The sequence below is a fragment of the Trachinotus anak genome, unplaced genomic scaffold (genome assembly GCF_046630095.1).
Source record: "Trachinotus anak isolate AG129_WGS33_773 ecotype Australia unplaced genomic scaffold, CSIRO_AGI_Tana_v1 ptg000012l, whole genome shotgun sequence".
In the NCBI taxonomy this organism is placed as follows: Eukaryota; Metazoa; Chordata; class Actinopteri; order Carangiformes; family Carangidae; genus Trachinotus; species Trachinotus anak.
The window spans coordinates 20,335,778-20,354,965 of NW_027273863.1; the positions used below are offsets into that span (position 1 = coordinate 20,335,778).

The following is a 19,188-nucleotide window of genomic DNA, read 5'->3' on the forward strand; positions in this document are numbered from 1 at the left end:
ATCAGTTTCACAAGACGTCAACAACATATAAAGAAACCAGAAACGTAATGGTTCCAAAAATAGAAAAAGAAAAAAGCAGTGGGTCATCTTGGCAGCGGTCCATACACTGACAGAGCTACGTGTGGAGTGAAATCTTATCAATGAGAAGCGGAAAATCACTGGCTGCAGCTGAAGGTGTATCCAGTCTATAAAATCACAGCAGAAACACAGGGTATTAAATTCTCCCAGGTCAATCCACCCCTTTAGATTTGTATTTTATTACTATAGATGCTAAAAAAAAGTCTAATATTTTCCGATTATTTTATATTTTCTGATATTTCATTTTCATTATTAATTTTGTCTGAAGTCATCATCTCAACATGTTCATTAAAATATTGCTTCAGACTAAGACATCTTCATACTGACATGAAAAACATCTAAATATCTATTGAAATTTAATCTAATTCAAATTCATTAAAAATTTTACAGTTTTTACCATTAGAGAATGTGGAGTGATGCTGTTATTGTTATCAGTTACTTCTAGTTTTTGAAAGATATTTGTAAGGGAAGAACCATTCAGGAACTTGGCACAATGTACGTTTTATTTATCATTATCATTGGAGAGTTTCTGTCTAAATAATGCCTAAATAAAACTTTTAATTTCCCAAAAGGGAAACCACTGAAAACAGGACCTAAATTGTGATGTTGACTGTCATCTTGTTTATCTGGCCTTTAAAACCTATAATTTGATCTCGTCTTGCAGAAAAAAGGTTAAAAACTAATGTGCCAAAACTTAACGGGTGACAGAAATGCCAAGACATTTGCAGCTAGCATACTTCCATTTACATTCCTCATGAAAATCTCTGAAGACAACAGTGCTGAAGGACACTGAAAAACAAGTTTATCTTGGCTATCAAGTGAACAAACACCAACCCAGCAAGTGCTCAGTTATCAGCAGAAGGAAATAAATTGTTTGTTCACTTGCATAAAGACTTAAAATGCACAGATTGACAAAGTGTTTCTCTGACTTTTTAATGACAATTTTTACATTTACATTTATTACACATGAAGTTCGACAGTATATTGCACATTAAAAGGTACCACCGAATAGACAGTTTAACCCAGGATTAGACTGAAAAATAAATATGAAGTTGATTAAACAAAGAGCTGTCGTCAGAGCTTACAGTACAGACATTCTTCAAAAAATGAACGCTCTAATAAAAGGACACGGTTGTTTTCGGGACAGGTTGGGTCAGCCCTGGCTGTTTGACACTTGATCAAAATAATGTCTATCAATAATGTAAAAGAAACAAAATATATCACAAATTACTAATTGATGTTAACATTAGACTAAATGACCAAATAACAATGGCTAGGTTAGCATAACCATTCTTAACTGCATGACCACTACTAACTCTGAAAATACTTCTCCACGTAAAGCTTGTAACTTCCTGTTTAGAGAGTTGATCGCTTTTGGCACTGCAGATCTTTCCTGATAATCGTTTTACACATTACCCAAGTCTTTGCTAGCGAAACCATTCTGTAAGTTTAGATGGTGCAAACCCAATTTAGCGTATAACCAGTTCTGCACTAGCTAGTAGCTAATAAGTACTTAGGAAGGCCTCAAAATTAGCGATTGACATATGAACAGCTGATGCAACCAAATTATGTTCTTTCTCACAATAATTTAATCATCTTTTGGCTCTTTTATGAATAAAAATCAACTTTCTCACACAGCAGCTTAAAAACAATGCTTATTACTGTCCGTCTACAAAATGACACCAATATCATCGAGCCAAACAAGATCCGTTAAACCGTTAAACCACCCCAGCCCTGACACCCAAAAACATAACAACATAAGGAAACAGATCATTAAACACTGCATGATTTTGTACTTCTAAGGCAATATAAATAATAAAGGCACTTGTCCCTATGAGTATACTCAATCTCTACAACTGGTCAGTAAAAGCCCCAGCGTTTCAATATGAACCAATAAACATTGACGAAACTAAGACAGAAACTTTGCACCTATTTCTTTAATGTATCTAAAACTGTACGATCCAAACACATGATATATTTAATCCTTGAATCCCACTTTCTGAAAAGAAAACATGGCAGTTTCACACATTGGCACAACTGCCTGATAAGCAGATATGATACTTTTATCTACCACAAAACCTGAGTTCCTCCCTGTAGCGTAAATGGTGATCAGATTTCAAGCAGTCAGTTCCCTAAAAGAGAATGCAGGAGTTTTAGAAACCTGTGTAGTGAAGTCTCCTCCTCTTTGGACATTCAGAGTACACCTGATTGTAGTTTGAGCTGGTACTTTCAAAAGCTCAGAAACATTTTACATTGGGAACTGGTTTGAAGTTTCAGTCAAACATATTCTCGGTTCTCATAATCCTTTTTGATTGCTTTTTTAATGCGGTCGATTTCATCTTCATCTGAACTCTCATATTTATCATCTTTCTCTTTCTTGTCATTGTCCAAATCAGCTGTATCTTTGTCCATGTTGTTTTCTGGTGTGGTGGACTGCAGCTCTTCTCGTATCCCGTTCAGTTCCACCAGACCATCGTGCAGTTGCGTTGCCACATCCCTGATTTTGGCAGCAAACTCTGACTTGGCCCCTTTCTTCAGTTCTTTGGAGTCTTTAGCCACAAAGTAGATGTCCATACCTACGAAGAGTCCAGTGAGAACACCAGTAGCCATACTGGCAATCTGGACCGCTCTGGCTGCTGTGCTGCCGGCCACATTGGCGATCTGAACCACACGCATGATCTCATTGGCATTGATGAGGATTGCTTTTCCTGCCATGGCACCATCCTCATAGAAACTACTTGTGAGCGCTGGGAAGTCACGGTTGTACGCATGTTTTTTCATCTTGAGCAGATCAAATTTGCGCAGGTTTTCAATACCCTGCTTGATGAATTTCAGGCACTTGTTCAAGTCCACTATCTTCTCTTGGTAGTCCTCCACGATCTTCTCCACCTTCTTGCGGTCCATCGAGTTGTTGACCTGGTTGGAGATGCCAGCACCTGCTGATGTCAGACCACCCGCCGTGGCAACCCCCAATCCCACCGCAGTCACAATCAAAGAGGTACCAAAGGTGACCGGGGCCAGAGCAAGGCCAGCGATGGTGGCAACACCCCCAATGGCACTGGTGGAGCCGCCGGTGATTTGAGCGATCTTTGTGTTCTTGTTGAACTTGTCCAGACTGTCAGCAATGCTGTTGAGGTCTATGACGTGCTGCCAGAGGCTCTCAGCACGCTCTGAGAACAGTTTGTTGAAGACACGGATTCCCTTCTGCACCTTTTCAGCTGTCAAAGCAAAAGCCCTGAAAAAAGAAAGTTAAAAGTAGTCACACAGAGCTAGGTACCAAATCTAAAAATGACACTTTTACCACTTACAACTAGTGTATCTAGCTATGCAGACAGTAGTGGTTTTATTCGCCCAAGTTTTGATATATCAACCTTCCTCTTCAATACAATGGATGTTCATACATTGTTCTCAGCTGTGTAACACTGAATTAAACTTAATTTCTGACTCAGAGCCCTGATTACTATAATAAACACAATTTGCTGATGTTTTCCTTTTAACTACTCACTACTGAAGAAACTGTCATAAGAAAACTGCTGGGAACATGATATGTGGATTGTGTGCATTGTGTCTAGGACATTGGTTTCTAAATGCTAGTTTTCAGTGTTTTGAGCAGCACAAATGAAATTTTCACTTCCTTCCTATTAGGGTCACAGAAGACAATTTAGATGCAGATATCTCAAAACTTTGGCAGATAAAACTAAAAGCATCAGCATGGCTCAATACCACTCGAAGGGTTAGGGTTAGGAGGCGGACACAGTGAGATATATGAACACCTATTTGAACCTTCACTTACTTGGCCTCTTCTTTTTCTGTCATGTCATCATCTTGAGGCGTGTCTTCCCATGCTGAGGAAGTAAAAGTAATTGTTAGGATTCTCATCATGTTAAATACATTACTTGGCCAAAGGTATATGGACATTAGTCCACACACTACTATTTATACTATTCTATGCAAACGGGGTTGTCCATATACTTTTGGTCATGTAATGCAAGATGTTATTGAGGAAAAAATTCACCTCAGGACAAAACCCAAGGGAAGCTAAACATTTCATTTGTAACTCACGCTCCACTGTGTTCCACCACTCCATAAGATCCACATCCTGAAAGACACCATTGGATTTGTGTGGGTTTGTGTGTTTATGCTTATTAATGACACATCAGACTGTACTGAAATCTAAACTTGGTGACATGTTCTGTTTCAGAGACCAACCTGATCATCCTCAGGCTGTGCTGGGTCAATACGAAAGTCCTCCAGCTGGTCAAACAAGGACCTGTTTCCACCTTCATTCTGAGACAACAGAAATAATACAACTTAAAAATCATATATGATTACCAGTATTTTTATCCCTGTGTTGAGACAAAATCTGCAGTGTAGCTGAAGTGTATGTCATTGACACACAAGGCTGAGAAACCTATCGTACTGAAGTTTCACATATAATCAATTTCACTTTTTATATGATACTTGGTCAGATAAAGAGGAGGAAGTGATGGTAAAACAGAGTCTGAATGTCCTGACTTATTTCTGCTGTTTTTGCAGAAGTAAAAAGAGCCAAACTCTTCCACGGACACACTGAAAAGGGAAGCAGAGGAACAAGTCTGGGCACATTGCAACCTAATCTCGTCACCGCTTCCATGCAAAGGACGCGCACAAACACCATGTTAAGGTGTGGGGGTGGGTTTCATGTCAACAGCAGAGCAACAAAAAAACAACAAAACACGTTGGCTATAACAATCTCTCTGTTTGGAGCTGAGTGGACGCCCTGGAGACAAGCTGTAAATGACTGCAAGAAAGGGGTCGGGTGACTGAAACAGACCATTTGTAATAATAAACCATTATGACTAAGACTGCAACATGCAAGTTCAGTGGACAGCTACACTGACACAGACTGAGAAGGAAGGTTTGTTTAAAGATCAGTGTGTGTGACAAGCAACCGAAGTAAGGGAAGTAAGAAAGAGGGCAAAGACTCAGAGAAACAAAGACTGAGGAGCATTTCATTTTCTCTACCTCTGCTGTGCTGTCTGCAGCTCCATCCTGTGTATGCCTCTGTACAACTTTGGCCTGAAACAAATTAAGACAAACCCACGGCCAGAGACACAGTTAAAGCAAACTTTGTCAAAATAACTTCCTATTTTCAGTTAGCAGCAAGACAGATGCAGACAGCGGAGAAACAAAACATATGCAGATTGCAGATTACATCAGTATGAAAATGATGTTCATGGTCACGAGATCTTGGCCTAATTGAACACCTAAAGTATAGGAGATGTTTTAGAAGTAAGGTGTTCACCCCATTGATAGGGTTCAGAGACTTGGAGAGTTTAAGATAAGGAGCACTGAAGCTGTGGTGAGTGACACTTCACTGAGTTATTTTATATTCCTGCCACTCATCTTTAGGTTTAATAGCATCTGCTTTCTTCTGTCACTGTTTCTGTGACTTTTTCAGTGGGATAAGGAATACATTTTGAGATTTGGTTTTCGTTTAAACAATCAGATTATTTCTTGACACGGAAATGTTACCAGATCAGACCTAGTAAGACAAGTACAACTTGTAACAACTGATACTTGACAAGATCACTCTAACATTCACATTTTTTTAAAAAGCGGAAATATTGCATTGTGGAATATTTTACAGATGGTAGTGTTAATGCTGTGTTTTTGTTGAGGACACCATATACTGGATACATTTTACATTTAGACATCTGAGTAGCTTTGGATTCTATGTGGGTTGGTGGTGGTTAGTGTTGTCTTTAATAGAAATCATCAAACCTCCACTGGAACAAGTTTGGTTTTTGTTAGTCAATAACCACTGATATCAGATTTTATTCTCCTGATAGCTCATATATTTAACTTTGAATTTAATTGTAAAAATGGTAAATTGTAGTTTGTCCAGTTCAGTAACATGCAGAAACACAGATTCAGTTTCACTCGGATGTGAGGATCCAGAGATGTGGCTCCAGTGACAGGAGCTGATGTCCCTCAACATAACTGTAAGTGTTTGGAGTATTAGAGGAGACATTTTGGCAGCGTTAATACAAACAGGTACTGTGCACATGGGAGGAAACAAGTTTGTGTGAGTCACATGTTTGAATTTTACCTTGACTCGTGGCATGAAGGGATTGTGTCGCTTTGGTTTCTTGACTTTGGTCTAAAAAAGAAAAAACCAAAAAAAACTGCATTAAAGTGTTACTTCAGGGAAGAAACAGGTCAAACTCTGAAATGTTCCTTCAGCTATAATTACAGTAAAATGTTCCTTTATGTCAAAATCAAACTAAAAACTGTTAATCAACAAGCAGAAGGAATTAAGTTAAATGACCTCCTCTTTTTTGTCCTTGCCCTCCTCATCTTTCTTTTCCTCTTTGGATAGAGACTCATCTTCTTCTTTCAGCTCTTCATCATCAGACGCAGCCTAAAAAAAAAACCCCATAAACAAATAAGCTATAATAAAGTGTCATCAATCAATCAATAATAACACAAAATTGCATATGAACTCAAAAAAGTGAGAAGGTAATGAATTAAACACAAGCTCATTTAATGTAGGTGGAAAGTACATAACCTCCAACTCTGTCATGTACCTTGGCTGCAGCACGTGGCATAAACGGGTTATGGTGCTTGTGTTTCTTCACCTTGGTCTGTAAAAAAAAAAAAAAAAAAAAAAAAAATGGCACAGTGACAAGTGTTTTAGGTGAAATGAGAAGCAACATCTGGAATAACTACATTTCATTACAGCTGATGGCAAACTATATTTGAACAAAAAGGGCAGACCTCCAGCAAGGACAGTGTCAAACAACATACACCAGACTTCAGAGAAAAAAAATACAGATTCATAGTAAATGATCCAGATCTGCCCAAAGATTTAATAGATTCTTCCCTGGCCCGTGCTCTTTCCTTCCACCACATTTAGTGCAAATTGGTTCAGTACTTCTTAAATAATCCAGCTGGAAATGAAACAGAGACCGGTGAAAGCACAACCTCCTTGATGGAGGTAATTAAACAACTGCACCTGGGCTAAATGTGCTGCTGCAGTTGTCACAGAGCTTTGTGTTTGTTTCTTCCCCCAAACACTCAGGAAACTGTCCTTTGTTTATTTTATATCAAATTTATTTACAGTCTGATCTCATCTCCATCTACCCCTGTCACTTAAAGAAGAAGAAATTCCAATTATCATCAAGCAGCAGCCTGCCAGTGGGACAATCATTACAAAGCTGCGCTCCCAAATATTGATCGAATCAACAGAGCGTCATTATGAGTTCTAGCGGAGGTCCAAATGTTTCCGAGGCTACCAAATACCTCAAGCTAAATTTTGGTTATGTATATAAAAGTGTATAAATTATTCACAAGACATCTACATGACAGTAACAGTAAAAAATAAAAAAAAACATGGCATCTTGGGGTTATAATACAGTATAATACAGCTTCAATAAAGAGCTGGAGCTGCATAATCCAGAATATATCTGTCAGACAGCGTGGAATAAAATGAATTTAACAATCTTCAGGCTATTTGAGGGCAAACAAAAAGGGAACAAAAATCTCATGTGACCAATATCAAACATGAGCTTTCTTAAACCTCATGCTAACATTAGCCTGCAGGTGCCAGAGTCATTTGTATGACGCAGACATGAAAGACTTGATAAGAATGAAGCAGGAACTAGAACAATTAGATCCTGGCTCAACAGATACTCTCTGTGTTTGCTTTCACCTGCAGGTAGCAGCAGACTTAGGTTCAAACTAGACATAGATCCATCAGAACCTGATAAAAAAAATGTGTCTATTCAAGTAAAACTATCAAGCTTTATATAACAACCATGATGTTGCTCAATATTGTAAATCAGTATGCAAACAGCCTACATGTGACTGTGTTACAGTATGAAAGAGGGTTGTTGGATGAAGAACTTACTGTTTTGCTGTCAGGGGGGTTCACCTCATCTCCCTGTTTGGCCTCAGCATCTTGTTTGAGAGTTTCATCATCTGACTGGTTCTGCAGCAAAGTAATAATTTAATAACTTATTTAATAACTGATTTTTATTTGTAAAGTCTTGACAGTGTATTCTACATGTATGCACTGGAATGTGTGTGTGTGTGTGTGTGTGTGTGTGTGTGTGTGTGTGTGTGTGTGTGTCTGTGCATATAAGGTTTGCCTTTAAATGCACTTACTGTAGTGATAATATTGTACTTAAGTAATGAACAGCTAATATTTCATCCAGATATACATAAAACCAATACATTTGACAATTTCTATTCCAAAAATTACTACAGGTCACGGTTTTCTTTAAAAATTTAAAACTTTAAATGACTGCTTTTTCCCCTGAAGCACTCAAAGGCACCCTGTTAAGTTTTGAAATGTAGCACTGTGCATCAGTTCTTTTATGGTTGGGTCGCTGCTTTGTTTGTACTGTGCATCCACATGAGGATGATAACACAGCAAACATGAAAATGCAAAAGGAAAAGAATTACAAAGAGTGCGAGCTGGTAAATTACATACTGGATTTAAAATATTTTTAAAAATCTGATCTATGAACTTCACAGGGCACCTTCAAATGTATCTTAGCATTACCATGTTTTTTAGATAAAATGTTTTTTGCAGCTGTGGTCAGGGGATAACCTTCAGCATAGCCAATAATTGATATTGATAGTGCATCAGCAAGCGCTGGTATCAGTCTAACCCCTGTACTGTGTGTACACATCAATACCTGATGGTTGTTCTTCTGCTTTTGCAGACTACGTGTTGGTGCTCTGTTCATCTCCTGTAATTAAACCAGAACAGTTTCCATGAAGTCCAGCATCGATACACACTGATACACTTCAGCTCCAAACTGATACAAACAGACAATGTTCCCTAAACACTCAAGTCTTACTCTACCTCTTCTGATGGCCTGGCTGGAACAACAGGAGTCTCTGCAGGCTTTTCTTTTTTCTGTCTGGAGATCATGTCCTTTTTATCCTGCAGAGGACAAATACACACATTTGTTTCAAAACAGAAACCCCGAAAGAGACACCCTAGCAATACCTTTGTATATATATACAAATCATCAAAATCCAATCAGTTATGACTCTTTGAAAATTATTTTCAAGTTATTCAACTGATCTAATTAATATTCTAACAGGTATCTTCAAATGTAATAAAACAGAAATACACAAACAACTAACACATCATTTTGTAGATCTGAAAAGTGCAAACTGTACCTGATTATCCTCCGTTACTTTTGGTTTCACTTTGTCATATGTGGACGTCCTCTTCATCTCCTGCAACACAAAACCACAGAGCCAGACAGAGAAGTCAGAGTGGCCTCACACGGACCACATGCCACTGAGCGGCAGTTGTGTAAGACTGCATGCGAACCTCTTCAGTTGGTCTGGGTGGGACCAGTGGTGCTTCACTCCTTTCCTTTCTTTCTTGCTGGATCATGTTGCTTTTGACCTGACAAGGACACACACACACACACACAGAGTCACACATTGTTCTGAAGCAGGAGGACAAGGAGCACTGACAGCGAGCAGGCGGGATTTAGAGGGAGGTAAGAGGATGAGGAGGATGTGGTGGAGTTACGGAAGAGGAGGAGTGTGAGGAGCTGGGGTATTTTAGACAGAAGTTGATCAGCTGTGTGTGTGTGTGTGTGTGTGTGTGTGTGGACAGGGATGACTCATGAGTGATGCAATAAATAGACTGACCGGCTTCTCTTCCACTTGTTTCTCGTTCTCCTTGAGCATCTCTGTGCCTTCGGTGTCTCTCTGAACAGAGGACATCAATATTAAACCGAATCAACCAAAATCACTTTTTAACAAATGTCCAGTTTAAAGTGCCATATCAGTACTTCAGCACTTTAGCTCCTCAGCAGCAAATCATTCATTTTGCTGACCAAATGCTTTTTAGATTTTCAGATGTACTTAATCTACATGTAACCTACCATGGTAGCCATTGATTTTCATTCACTTCTGTATGGCACAAAAATCAAAGAGCAGACTTTTGAAACTTGTTTGACATGTGTTATTCACTAAAAAAAACATTGTATCTGCCTTAAGCTTTTGTCAAAGTTGCAGAGAATATGATAAAATATCTTCATAACGTTCTGAAATGAATAGAAACCAATGGCTGCCTCAAAGTGCAGAAAAAATAAACATAAAAATCTAAATCCCACCAACTTGAAAAATGGTTAAAAGTCTATGTAAAGTCTGTAGCCAACATGCCAAACTATTGCTCTTATCTATTATCATCATACATTCATTAAAATGAACAAAAAAATCCCTATAACACCACAACCACCACCTTTATCACAGCCCGCTCACCACCACCATGACGACCTCACTACCACCTCCACCATCACCAAACACCCTTAACAGTGTAATTACTTTATTTGCAGAGCGGAATGGATTCAGTTTGGACATGGCTCCGATCATGGCGTTCTGAGAGGAAGAACACACATCAGTGAAAGTTTTCAGCGGAAGCCTCGACATTTTTTGCGATGCATCTGCTTCGTCAGCCATGAGAATAGAGCTCTAATTAGCCTGCTCTGTTGAAACCAGGGGACGCGGACAGATGATCACATGCAAACCATTTTGTTAAGAGGATGTTCAACAAATCAGTCGAAAAAGCCATTGGTGAGAGCTGAATTAGTTGGTTTCAGTTGCTTTTATTCACGCACTGTCAGAAACCAGTCAGACTGCCATGTTTTCTGGTTTCCCTATGTGCATATTTCTCCTAGGAGTTGGGAAGCTGAACTCGAGCTGCAGCGTCCCTGCAGGAATCTTTGTTGCATGTCCTCGCACTCTCTCCCTTTATTTTCTTGCCCTCTCTCTACTGTGAACTTCGTAATAAAGGCCTAAAAGTGCCCCCAAAAACAGTTGTGCCTGGTTGGTGCAAAAACAAGTCCGCAAAACAAGCTGAGTACAGATATTTGAAGCTGTTCTCTGTGAGACTTAAGGTATGAAGAGCTCAACAAGACCAGGCAGGACAAGTTGAGCTGGACTGCAGTTAGAGCCTGTGGGTAAAATGTTTGTTAAAAACTTCACCATTTGACGCGTGACCTTTCTTCTTTTCTACCTAGGCAGGACAAAGTACTTCACAATGCCTCTCATTCACCTGTTAAAACACACGCACGCACGCACGCACGCACGCACGCACGCACGCACGCACGCACACACACACACACACACACACACACACACCAGTGGTGGTAAAGCAAGACACTAAAGCCCTGATGGCACAGTGGTGTGTAGCTGCATGAACAGGAAGCAGCAAGTTTCTCATTGATTAATAACAGCTAAATAAAAACTGGAGAGGCTTTCCTACTTTTCAAAGAGTAAGCTTCCTCTGATAAATAAAAACAAGCCATTAAAAGTTACAAATATTACATAAAACTCATTAAAGCATAACAGGAACAATGAAACAGGAACAAATCAAAGCACCTGTTTGTTTCCTGATGACTTATCACTGCCTGCAGGTGGTTCCTCATCATCAGAGCCTGTCTGCTTCTCATTCTGCACAGAAATCATTATTTTATTAAAAAAAACAACAACAAAAAAAAACACACAATTGAGGCTGTACACTTCCTTTCACATATCCATTTATCAGTCAAAACATTCTTTATTTCTTGAGCGCTATCAAAAGATTATGATCAAAACTATCCTTACTTTGTTTGCTGATCGAAATGGATTCAGCTTCGTCATCGCCCCGGCAAGTTTATTCTGATTATTAAAGAAGAAATAAAGAGGGAGAAAAAACATAAAATAAAGACCAGATACATTAATGAAATTGCTGATTTAACCCAAGCAAAACTAACAGAAGAAAACAACAAGAACTTAAGAAATGAACATTCAAAAACTTTATAGACCTGTTTGTGACTAGGCTGGCCCTCTCCATTGTCCAATGTCTCCTCACCATCGGTGTCTGCGTTCTTCTCCTGTAGACGGAGCCAAGCACTGAAATTACTGTATGAACACTAGTAGTTCTAGTAGTAGTATGCAAAGCTTTACATCATCTGTTGATTACATCATTTTTTTTTGAAAAAACAAACTAAATATTCTTAGGCCTTAGTGCAAGAGACACTTTAGTTTCAGGGAAGTGTGATGGGAAAGATGAACTGATGACATGAGGCAAATGTCAAGATGTCATCACTTACCTGTCTGTCAGTGTAGAACGTGTTCTTCATCATCGCACTTAGACCGTTCTGAAATAAGACAAAGACACTGTTTCTGTCAACTTAAAAAAAACCAAACTGATTTTAGCTTCACCCTCACATCACATCAGATCTTATTCTTAACATCCAGACAAAAAAGATCCCATCATCATTTCTTGAAGCCCGTTACTACTTTTAGAAAGCTGATTTTCACACCACGATGTCTCAGCACAGTCTAAACTGTTGAACTGAGAAGAGGTTCAGTTACTGCGGTGTAACAACCAACCTGCTTGACTTTGGGCTTCTCTGTGGATGAGGTGTTCTCGTTTGAGTCTCCTGAGTGTTCAGTCCTGTCCTTTTCCTGATATAATACAAGGCACAACGACAGAATTTCACCAATCAGAAAACATGGCCAACAGGCTGGCAGAGTACTTTGATATGATGCAGTATTTGACTAAGAGAGGAAATGACCTGAGAGGAGGAAGTGAAAGGATTCTTTAGGAGTTTTGCTGCGACTCCACCCTGATAGAGAAAACAGAGCAGTTTCAGCTGTTCCATATCGGTTAATCCAGTGCAGGTCGGATGAAAAGTTATTGAAAAAAACCAAACAAACTAACTCACTAACGTGCCTCATCACTCACCTTTGAAGACTTCTCTATGAGACTGTCACTGCTGGCAGAGAGTTCTCCATCCACAGACAAATCATCCTAAAAAAGAATGATGCATTAGATGTTGTTTTAAGTTAATAACTAGAATTACCACCTCGCGGTTGTATGCTTCCACCAACTAGTCATGTTGTAGGAAATATGGTCACAATATCCCCTTCCTGAGTTGTTTTTACAGAACATTATGATGTCACAGTGCAGTCGACCTTTGACCATCTGGATATAAAATGTCATCACTTCCTCATTTTATCCTGTTACATTTGTGTTAAATAGTGCAGGTCACAATGACCTTTGACCTTTGACTTTTGACCAGGCCAGTTTACTATATTTACTAATATTATATATAAATAATATAAATATAAATAATCACACAGAGAGAGAGTTAGAAGTGACAGAATATCTTTCTAATTTAGTCTAGAGCCACTGACTGGGTAACAATCTGCCGTTCCGCCTCTCTGCTGCTCACTGAGCCGAGCAGCCACAGAGAGAGGTGTGCCTCTCACTTGCAGGGTAGGGGAAAGTAACTAAGGTTTTTCCAAAATGTTGCTAAATTTGTCATTAGGTGGTTTTTTGAAAAAAATTTTGTTAAAAGTCCAACAATTGGCCAACCAATAGTGTTATTTACTTGCTCCCTCACTCACTCGCTCACTCACTCTTACCTGAGACTGAGATTTGGGACCTTTTTTTTTGAACACGCCACTCAGGAGTCCTCCTTTCTCCTGCGAAAACAATAAGCAGCATCAACAGTTACATTATTTACAGTTATGGTGGTGGTTACTGTTTCAGTTTTAGGACGGAGGAGACGGTTTTAACAAACCTCACCTTGGTGTTGTTCTCAGAAAGATTGTCATTGCTGCCTGAGAGCTCGCTGGGTGCAGATAAATCGTCCTGAAGGTGACAAACAACATGTCAACCAACTAACTTATCATGTCCCAGTGATTTAACACAATTAAATGCGAGACAAGTAAGATGCACAACTCTTACCTGCGATTGTGCCCTCGCTCCGAAGGGCTTTGGGGATTTTTTAAAGATTCCACTGAACATCCCACCTGACTCCTAAAAGAGAAAAAAAAAAATCACATTAAAACTACACTTTGAGATGTTAGTGAAGTATTCCTCTGGTTTCAGATGTCAAACAAACAAGCAGGAATTTCACACAGCAGCCTGTACTATCATCCAAATTGCTGGTGCATGCAGGTTTAGCTTGCCCTTCCCAACACAGAAAAACACAAAAACAAACACACAGTTCCCAAACTCTCTTTTCGATGGGTTCAGCTCAGCACGCTTCTGTTAAATGACACCAGAATTCAGAATCCATTGACTAACATAAGGAGTGTTTGAGCATTATTAGTATTAACATAAAGTCTTCCTTCGAAAACGCTTGAAACGATGACTCAGATGTTACAGATTACAGTCTGGTTATGTAACATTATACAAGACAGACAAATGCAGGTAATAGGCTTTAACAGAACCCACCTTAGTGTTGCCATTTACAGAAAGGTTGTCGTTGCTGCCTGAGAGCTCGCTTGGTGCAGACAAATCATCCTGAAGGAGAGAAAGAAGTAATTCCAACATATTAATTTTAATAATTGTCTTCTAATAATATAAAACAGGTTAAAGTGACACGAATGTACAACTCTCACCTGAGACTGTGCCCTCGCTCCGAAGGGCTTTGGGGATTTTTTAAAGATTCCACTGAACATCCCACCTGACTCCTGGAGACAGAAGAAAGTCACAGAATAATTACTTACATTACATATGTGTCACTCGAAATCAAATAAACTCCAGTGTTTCTATATTTGAACAGTTGTAGCTGTCAGATGGACGGGCAGGGATTCACACATCAGCCAGTACTTTCTTTCAAATCGCTGATGAATGCAGGTTTACCTCGCTCTTCCAAACACACACAAAAACACCACACACCCCAAATCCTCCATTCAACGAGTCGGGCTATGCACATTCACTATAGCACATCATGATCCCCAGGATATGTCACTGGCAAACGCTAAGAAATGTTCTTTTAGTGGAAAACGTCTCAATGATTTTGTATAAATAAACTTTTCTACTCTCTCATGCCAACTTACTATAACCCAACAATGTTTTAAACCATACAGAAGCCGTTCATAAGATTTAAAAGTTTAAAATGCTAAAACTTTGCTTAATCTTAGGCAAATACCACGTAAATTTAAATTCTCTTAAAATTTCACCAATATTTTTGGGTACAAATTATCTCATTTCAATGATTCAGTAAAAGCAGTAACTTGTAAAAACAGTCAAGCATCAAGAGTGTCCGAAAACATGGAAATTACACTATCAAATATCACCTAGTCTCTGTACCATTTAATTGAATTTATTTGTTTCTTTGTGTATTAGTTTATCTTTGTCTCTTCATTATAACCATTTATTATGTTTTCATAACGTTTTATTGTATTTTAGTCTTATTTACTGTATCTTATCTATTGTATCCCGACTTTTCAGGCTGTGATCCCTGATTGATCTGCACTGGGTTTGGTCATACAGATGTTTAAAAGGCAGTTTGTTTGTATTTTGAACGATTTTGCTTCAATGAATATTTTGAAAATAATTTGGCTGATGAGACTCACCTTATTGTTCTCAGACAGACTGTCATCACTGGCCGAGAGCTTATTGTCCAAAAGATCCTGAAACATAAGATGATCTTTTAGCCTCTCACAGAAAAAACACTACATTTTAAGTGTCAGGAATTAGGCTAATAATTGTATTTCCCAGGTGATATTTCACTTTGTGCAGGACAAGTAACAGAAGATTATGTTTCACCTGTGAAGGCCTCCGGACATGTCCTGGTTTTGGAGCTCGTTTCAGTATCCCACCAAACACACCTGATTTGTCCTGCAGAAAAAATGGTAGAGAAAGGTTAAGTTTCAGAGACTACCATGAATAACCTGTGTGAGGGAAAACCAAAAAAGTATCACAGAGCAGAAACTGAACTCACCTTTGTTGACTTGCTATTGTCTGTTAAGCTGTCACTGCTGGCAGAGAGTTCAGGATTTTGTAATGAGAGGGTGCCCTGTGAACACAACAGGTTGAACACCTCATCTGAATATTTGAAAACAACTTTGCAAACACTCATATTTAAACATATACGTATCATATTTATTTATGTATTTTTATCACACAAGTACAAGTGCAAGTACTCAGGTCAGAATCTTTGAGTGATTAGGATGAAAAGAGTGGAAGTAAATAAATAAAATATGTAAACACCCTGATGAAATCTTTCTATCAAATTCTGATGACTTGTTTGTTAAAAACAAAGGCAGCCTGAAACACACCTCTCTTTTTCTAGTAACCTCCGGCCTGCACATGTGGTACAGGACAACGTTACACAATGATTTCATAATGGTAGAACCTATTCAATCAATTTTTTAGCCTATATAATGTCACAAAAGAGTTAAAAACTATGTCTTCAAATTGCGTATTTTGTCAAACCAACTCTCCAAAACCCAAATACTATAAATACAAAACAGAGAAAAGCAGCTGATCCTTAGATTTAAGACTTAGCAACCACATGTTTAACTTTTTTTTTTGATGAACATTTTAACAACTAATTTAGAAGATGTTGACAAACAGCACAGTAAGCTCAAGAGGGCCACTACAAACCTGTGGCTGATCATCTTTGGCAGATTTGGTCGTCTTCTTGAACATTCCTTTAAACACGCCTCCTTTGTCCTGAAACAGAAATGAGCATGTCAGTCACTGTCGCTGAACTATAATGTGACACAATATTTTCCCAGTTTACAGTAGTCAGTGAGGATCAGAGAACTCAAATAAGGGTTGAATAGAAAAATGAAACACAACACAAAGAATTTACACACCTTGTTGCTGTTGCTGTCTGCCAGATTGTCATTGCTCTTTGAAAGTTCACCATTGGCTAATAAATTGTCCTGTAATGTCAGCAAAAAGTCTTTGTGTGAGTATATGTAGAATAAAATAGTGTAAATCCAAAATTACATTATCATTGTGCCTAATGGCTGACCCCTGACCCTTGTCAGTATTACATTATGTTATTACTCTGTGTTATTGTTCAATTTTTTAACAATACAAAATAATAGTTACTGTGATTTCATTGTTCTACACATCAACAATTTCCCGATTAACTGATTAATTGCTTGTCTATAAAATGTCAGAAAATTATGAAAAATATTTATCATAATTTGCCAAAACTTGTGTTTCGTCCAAACACAGAATCAATACCCAATGGTATTCAGTTGACCATCCAAAGAAAAGCAGCAAACCCTCACATTTAAGATGCTCTGATTTAGAGAGTGTTAAATATTTTTGATTGAAAAACAAAGAGACAAATCAAGCTACGTCATAACGTACAAAAAAATCCTGTAAATGCAGTTAGCAGAACTAGTTAGTGATTTACAACACTGATCACAATGTACATACAATACATGAGACTATGATACTAAAGCCATACTAAAGAGCTGACAAGTTTCTATCAAACCATCATATAAACTGTTGCATTGCAAAAACTCTACAGCATAGTAGCTCATCTCTAATTTTATATTAAATAAAGTGAACATTAGAACTAAACCATCACCTGCGCTTGGTCAGATGGTTCTGCCAACTTTGACGATCTCTTGAACATCCCACCGAATAATGCTGCTTTTTGCTGAATGAGGGGAGAAGAAGCGATTAAAAAAAAAAAAAAAAAACATTTATTTAAACTAACACGTCTCAAAAATGTTAGGGATGAAATCACGAAAACAAAAACCATCTCCACTGTTGTTGTCTGTCAAACTGTTTTTAGTGCTGACATAGCAGCCACTTTCTGTATGAGTGAGTAACACAGGGGTAAACACACACTGTCATGACCTGTGAGTCAGCAGCATAAAATCTGTCTCTCTGATCACCAGCTTTTTACGGAGACTGAGCTGGAAAAGATGCTGAGAGTGACTGACGGTTATTTCTAATTTCTATGGATAAAATGATGCATTTTCAGTTCACATCTCAGAGTCCAGCCTTATGCCAAGATTTCAAGCCTGGACCTGAAGCTGCTTTCATGTCTGGACTTGAAAACCTGATGACATTAAATTTAAAGTGATTGTCATGTTTCTAGCTCGTGGAAAATGGATCATATTACTGAAATTACTGAGCTTACAGAGACCTGTGTCAAAATCTAGTTTAAACACCTTCATAGTTTTAGTTCATTATTATGCTAATTTGCGGCAAGTGCTATCAAGCTGCAACCAACAATTATCTTTATCATCAATAAGTCTGATGATTATTTCTTTCACAATCCATTGATTGGATTGATATGTATAATATAGTATATCATTATTCCCTGAAACCCAAGCCATCATCTCTAAATGTCTTGTTTAGTCTGACCAGCTACAAAAACAGCTGAACTGAAACTTGTAAATATTCACATTTATGTATGTATCGATGATCAAAAATAATTACATTCATTAAATTATTAATAAATTAATCATTCCAACTTGGGGAAATAATGACATGTGTGGTGGGGGTCAGTGGGGGCCCAATGACAAATTTGTGGCCCATGGCCCCAGAGGCGGTAAAGCCGGCCATGACGCTGTAACTATAACTGTGTGTTTGTTTTGTGTACAGAAATGTTCAGGTCAGCAAACTGCACATAAAACATGCAAATAACCGACTTTAGGAAGAAAAACCCAAACTCTGCAAACACTGAAGAAGCTTAAAGAACAGCTGCAGCCACAATGAGTGACATGAAAACACTGAGAAGAAACTATCTACTCACTGCAACACCTCCTCCTTCACACTCCAAATCCAGGCCATCGTATCGATCCTGTCCAACAGTCATCGATGGTTATTTTAAAACGCGTTAACCCACATTTTCAGATGTATCAACACAGTCTGTGTACAGGAGAAGCAAAGGGAAACCGGTTTAAAGTTAAAACCGTGAACTCACCATTGTCGACTCTTTCGTCTGTACTTGCTTAGTTTAAATGATCCCGCTGGTTAACCGAGGTTAGAGGATAAATGTTAGTCGAAATGTCTCAGTCCTCAGCAGAGTTTAGGTCCTCGACATGGTTCCCGTGTCGATACTGTGAGTTGTTTTCACTCGTTGGCATGTGAAGTTAAAGATCCTCCCTGCTCATGGAAAAAAAAAAAAAAAGATGGAGATCAGAGACTTCCCACTGACTCTTGTGACTTCCGTGTGGGGTTTCGTGAAGCTGACACTGAGACCGGTGCGTCCAGTTTTCGTTCACTTACCTGTGTGTTGTCGTCCAGGTGAGGGTGTGGCTGCCTCACCTGGGAACCGGAGATCAACCCCGTGCTGCTGTCAAGTGCTGCTCGGACATTTTACACCGCCT

General features: G+C 38.6%; 1 protein-coding gene across 5 annotated transcripts; it reads right to left on the bottom strand.

Annotated features, from left to right (window-relative positions):
- Positions 1 to 997: 997 nt before the first annotated feature.
- On the bottom strand, positions 998 to 19,188 carry LOC139628827 (protein starmaker-like). 5 transcript variants are annotated; one of them, XM_071490916.1, is made up of 36 exons: positions 19,088 to 19,188; positions 18,783 to 18,964; positions 18,612 to 18,659; positions 17,433 to 17,504; positions 16,702 to 16,770; positions 16,487 to 16,555; positions 15,822 to 15,896; positions 15,647 to 15,718; positions 15,454 to 15,510; positions 14,494 to 14,565; positions 14,327 to 14,395; positions 13,835 to 13,906; positions 13,673 to 13,738; positions 13,510 to 13,569; positions 12,827 to 12,892; positions 12,657 to 12,707; positions 12,472 to 12,546; positions 12,189 to 12,236; positions 11,901 to 11,969; positions 11,701 to 11,754; positions 11,476 to 11,547; positions 10,420 to 10,473; positions 9,742 to 9,801; positions 9,413 to 9,490; positions 9,256 to 9,315; positions 8,933 to 9,013; positions 8,763 to 8,816; positions 7,970 to 8,044; positions 6,648 to 6,704; positions 6,389 to 6,481; positions 6,170 to 6,220; positions 5,083 to 5,136; positions 4,288 to 4,365; positions 4,141 to 4,177; positions 3,872 to 3,923; positions 998 to 3,313 (listed from the first exon to the last, which is right to left on the bottom strand). In XM_071490916.1, exons 2-36 carry the CDS (start codon positions 18,783 to 18,785, stop codon positions 2,356 to 2,358), a joined length of 3,081 nt encoding a protein of 1,026 aa, XP_071347017.1. In that variant the 5' UTR covers positions 18,786 to 18,964; positions 19,088 to 19,188; the 3' UTR covers positions 998 to 2,355. The 5 variants fall into 5 exon arrangements, with proteins under 5 accessions (XP_071347017.1, XP_071347015.1, XP_071347018.1 ...); XM_071490914.1 differs by having other exon boundaries at positions 7,970 to 8,050; XM_071490917.1 differs by lacking the exon at positions 10,420 to 10,473 and having other exon boundaries at positions 7,970 to 8,050.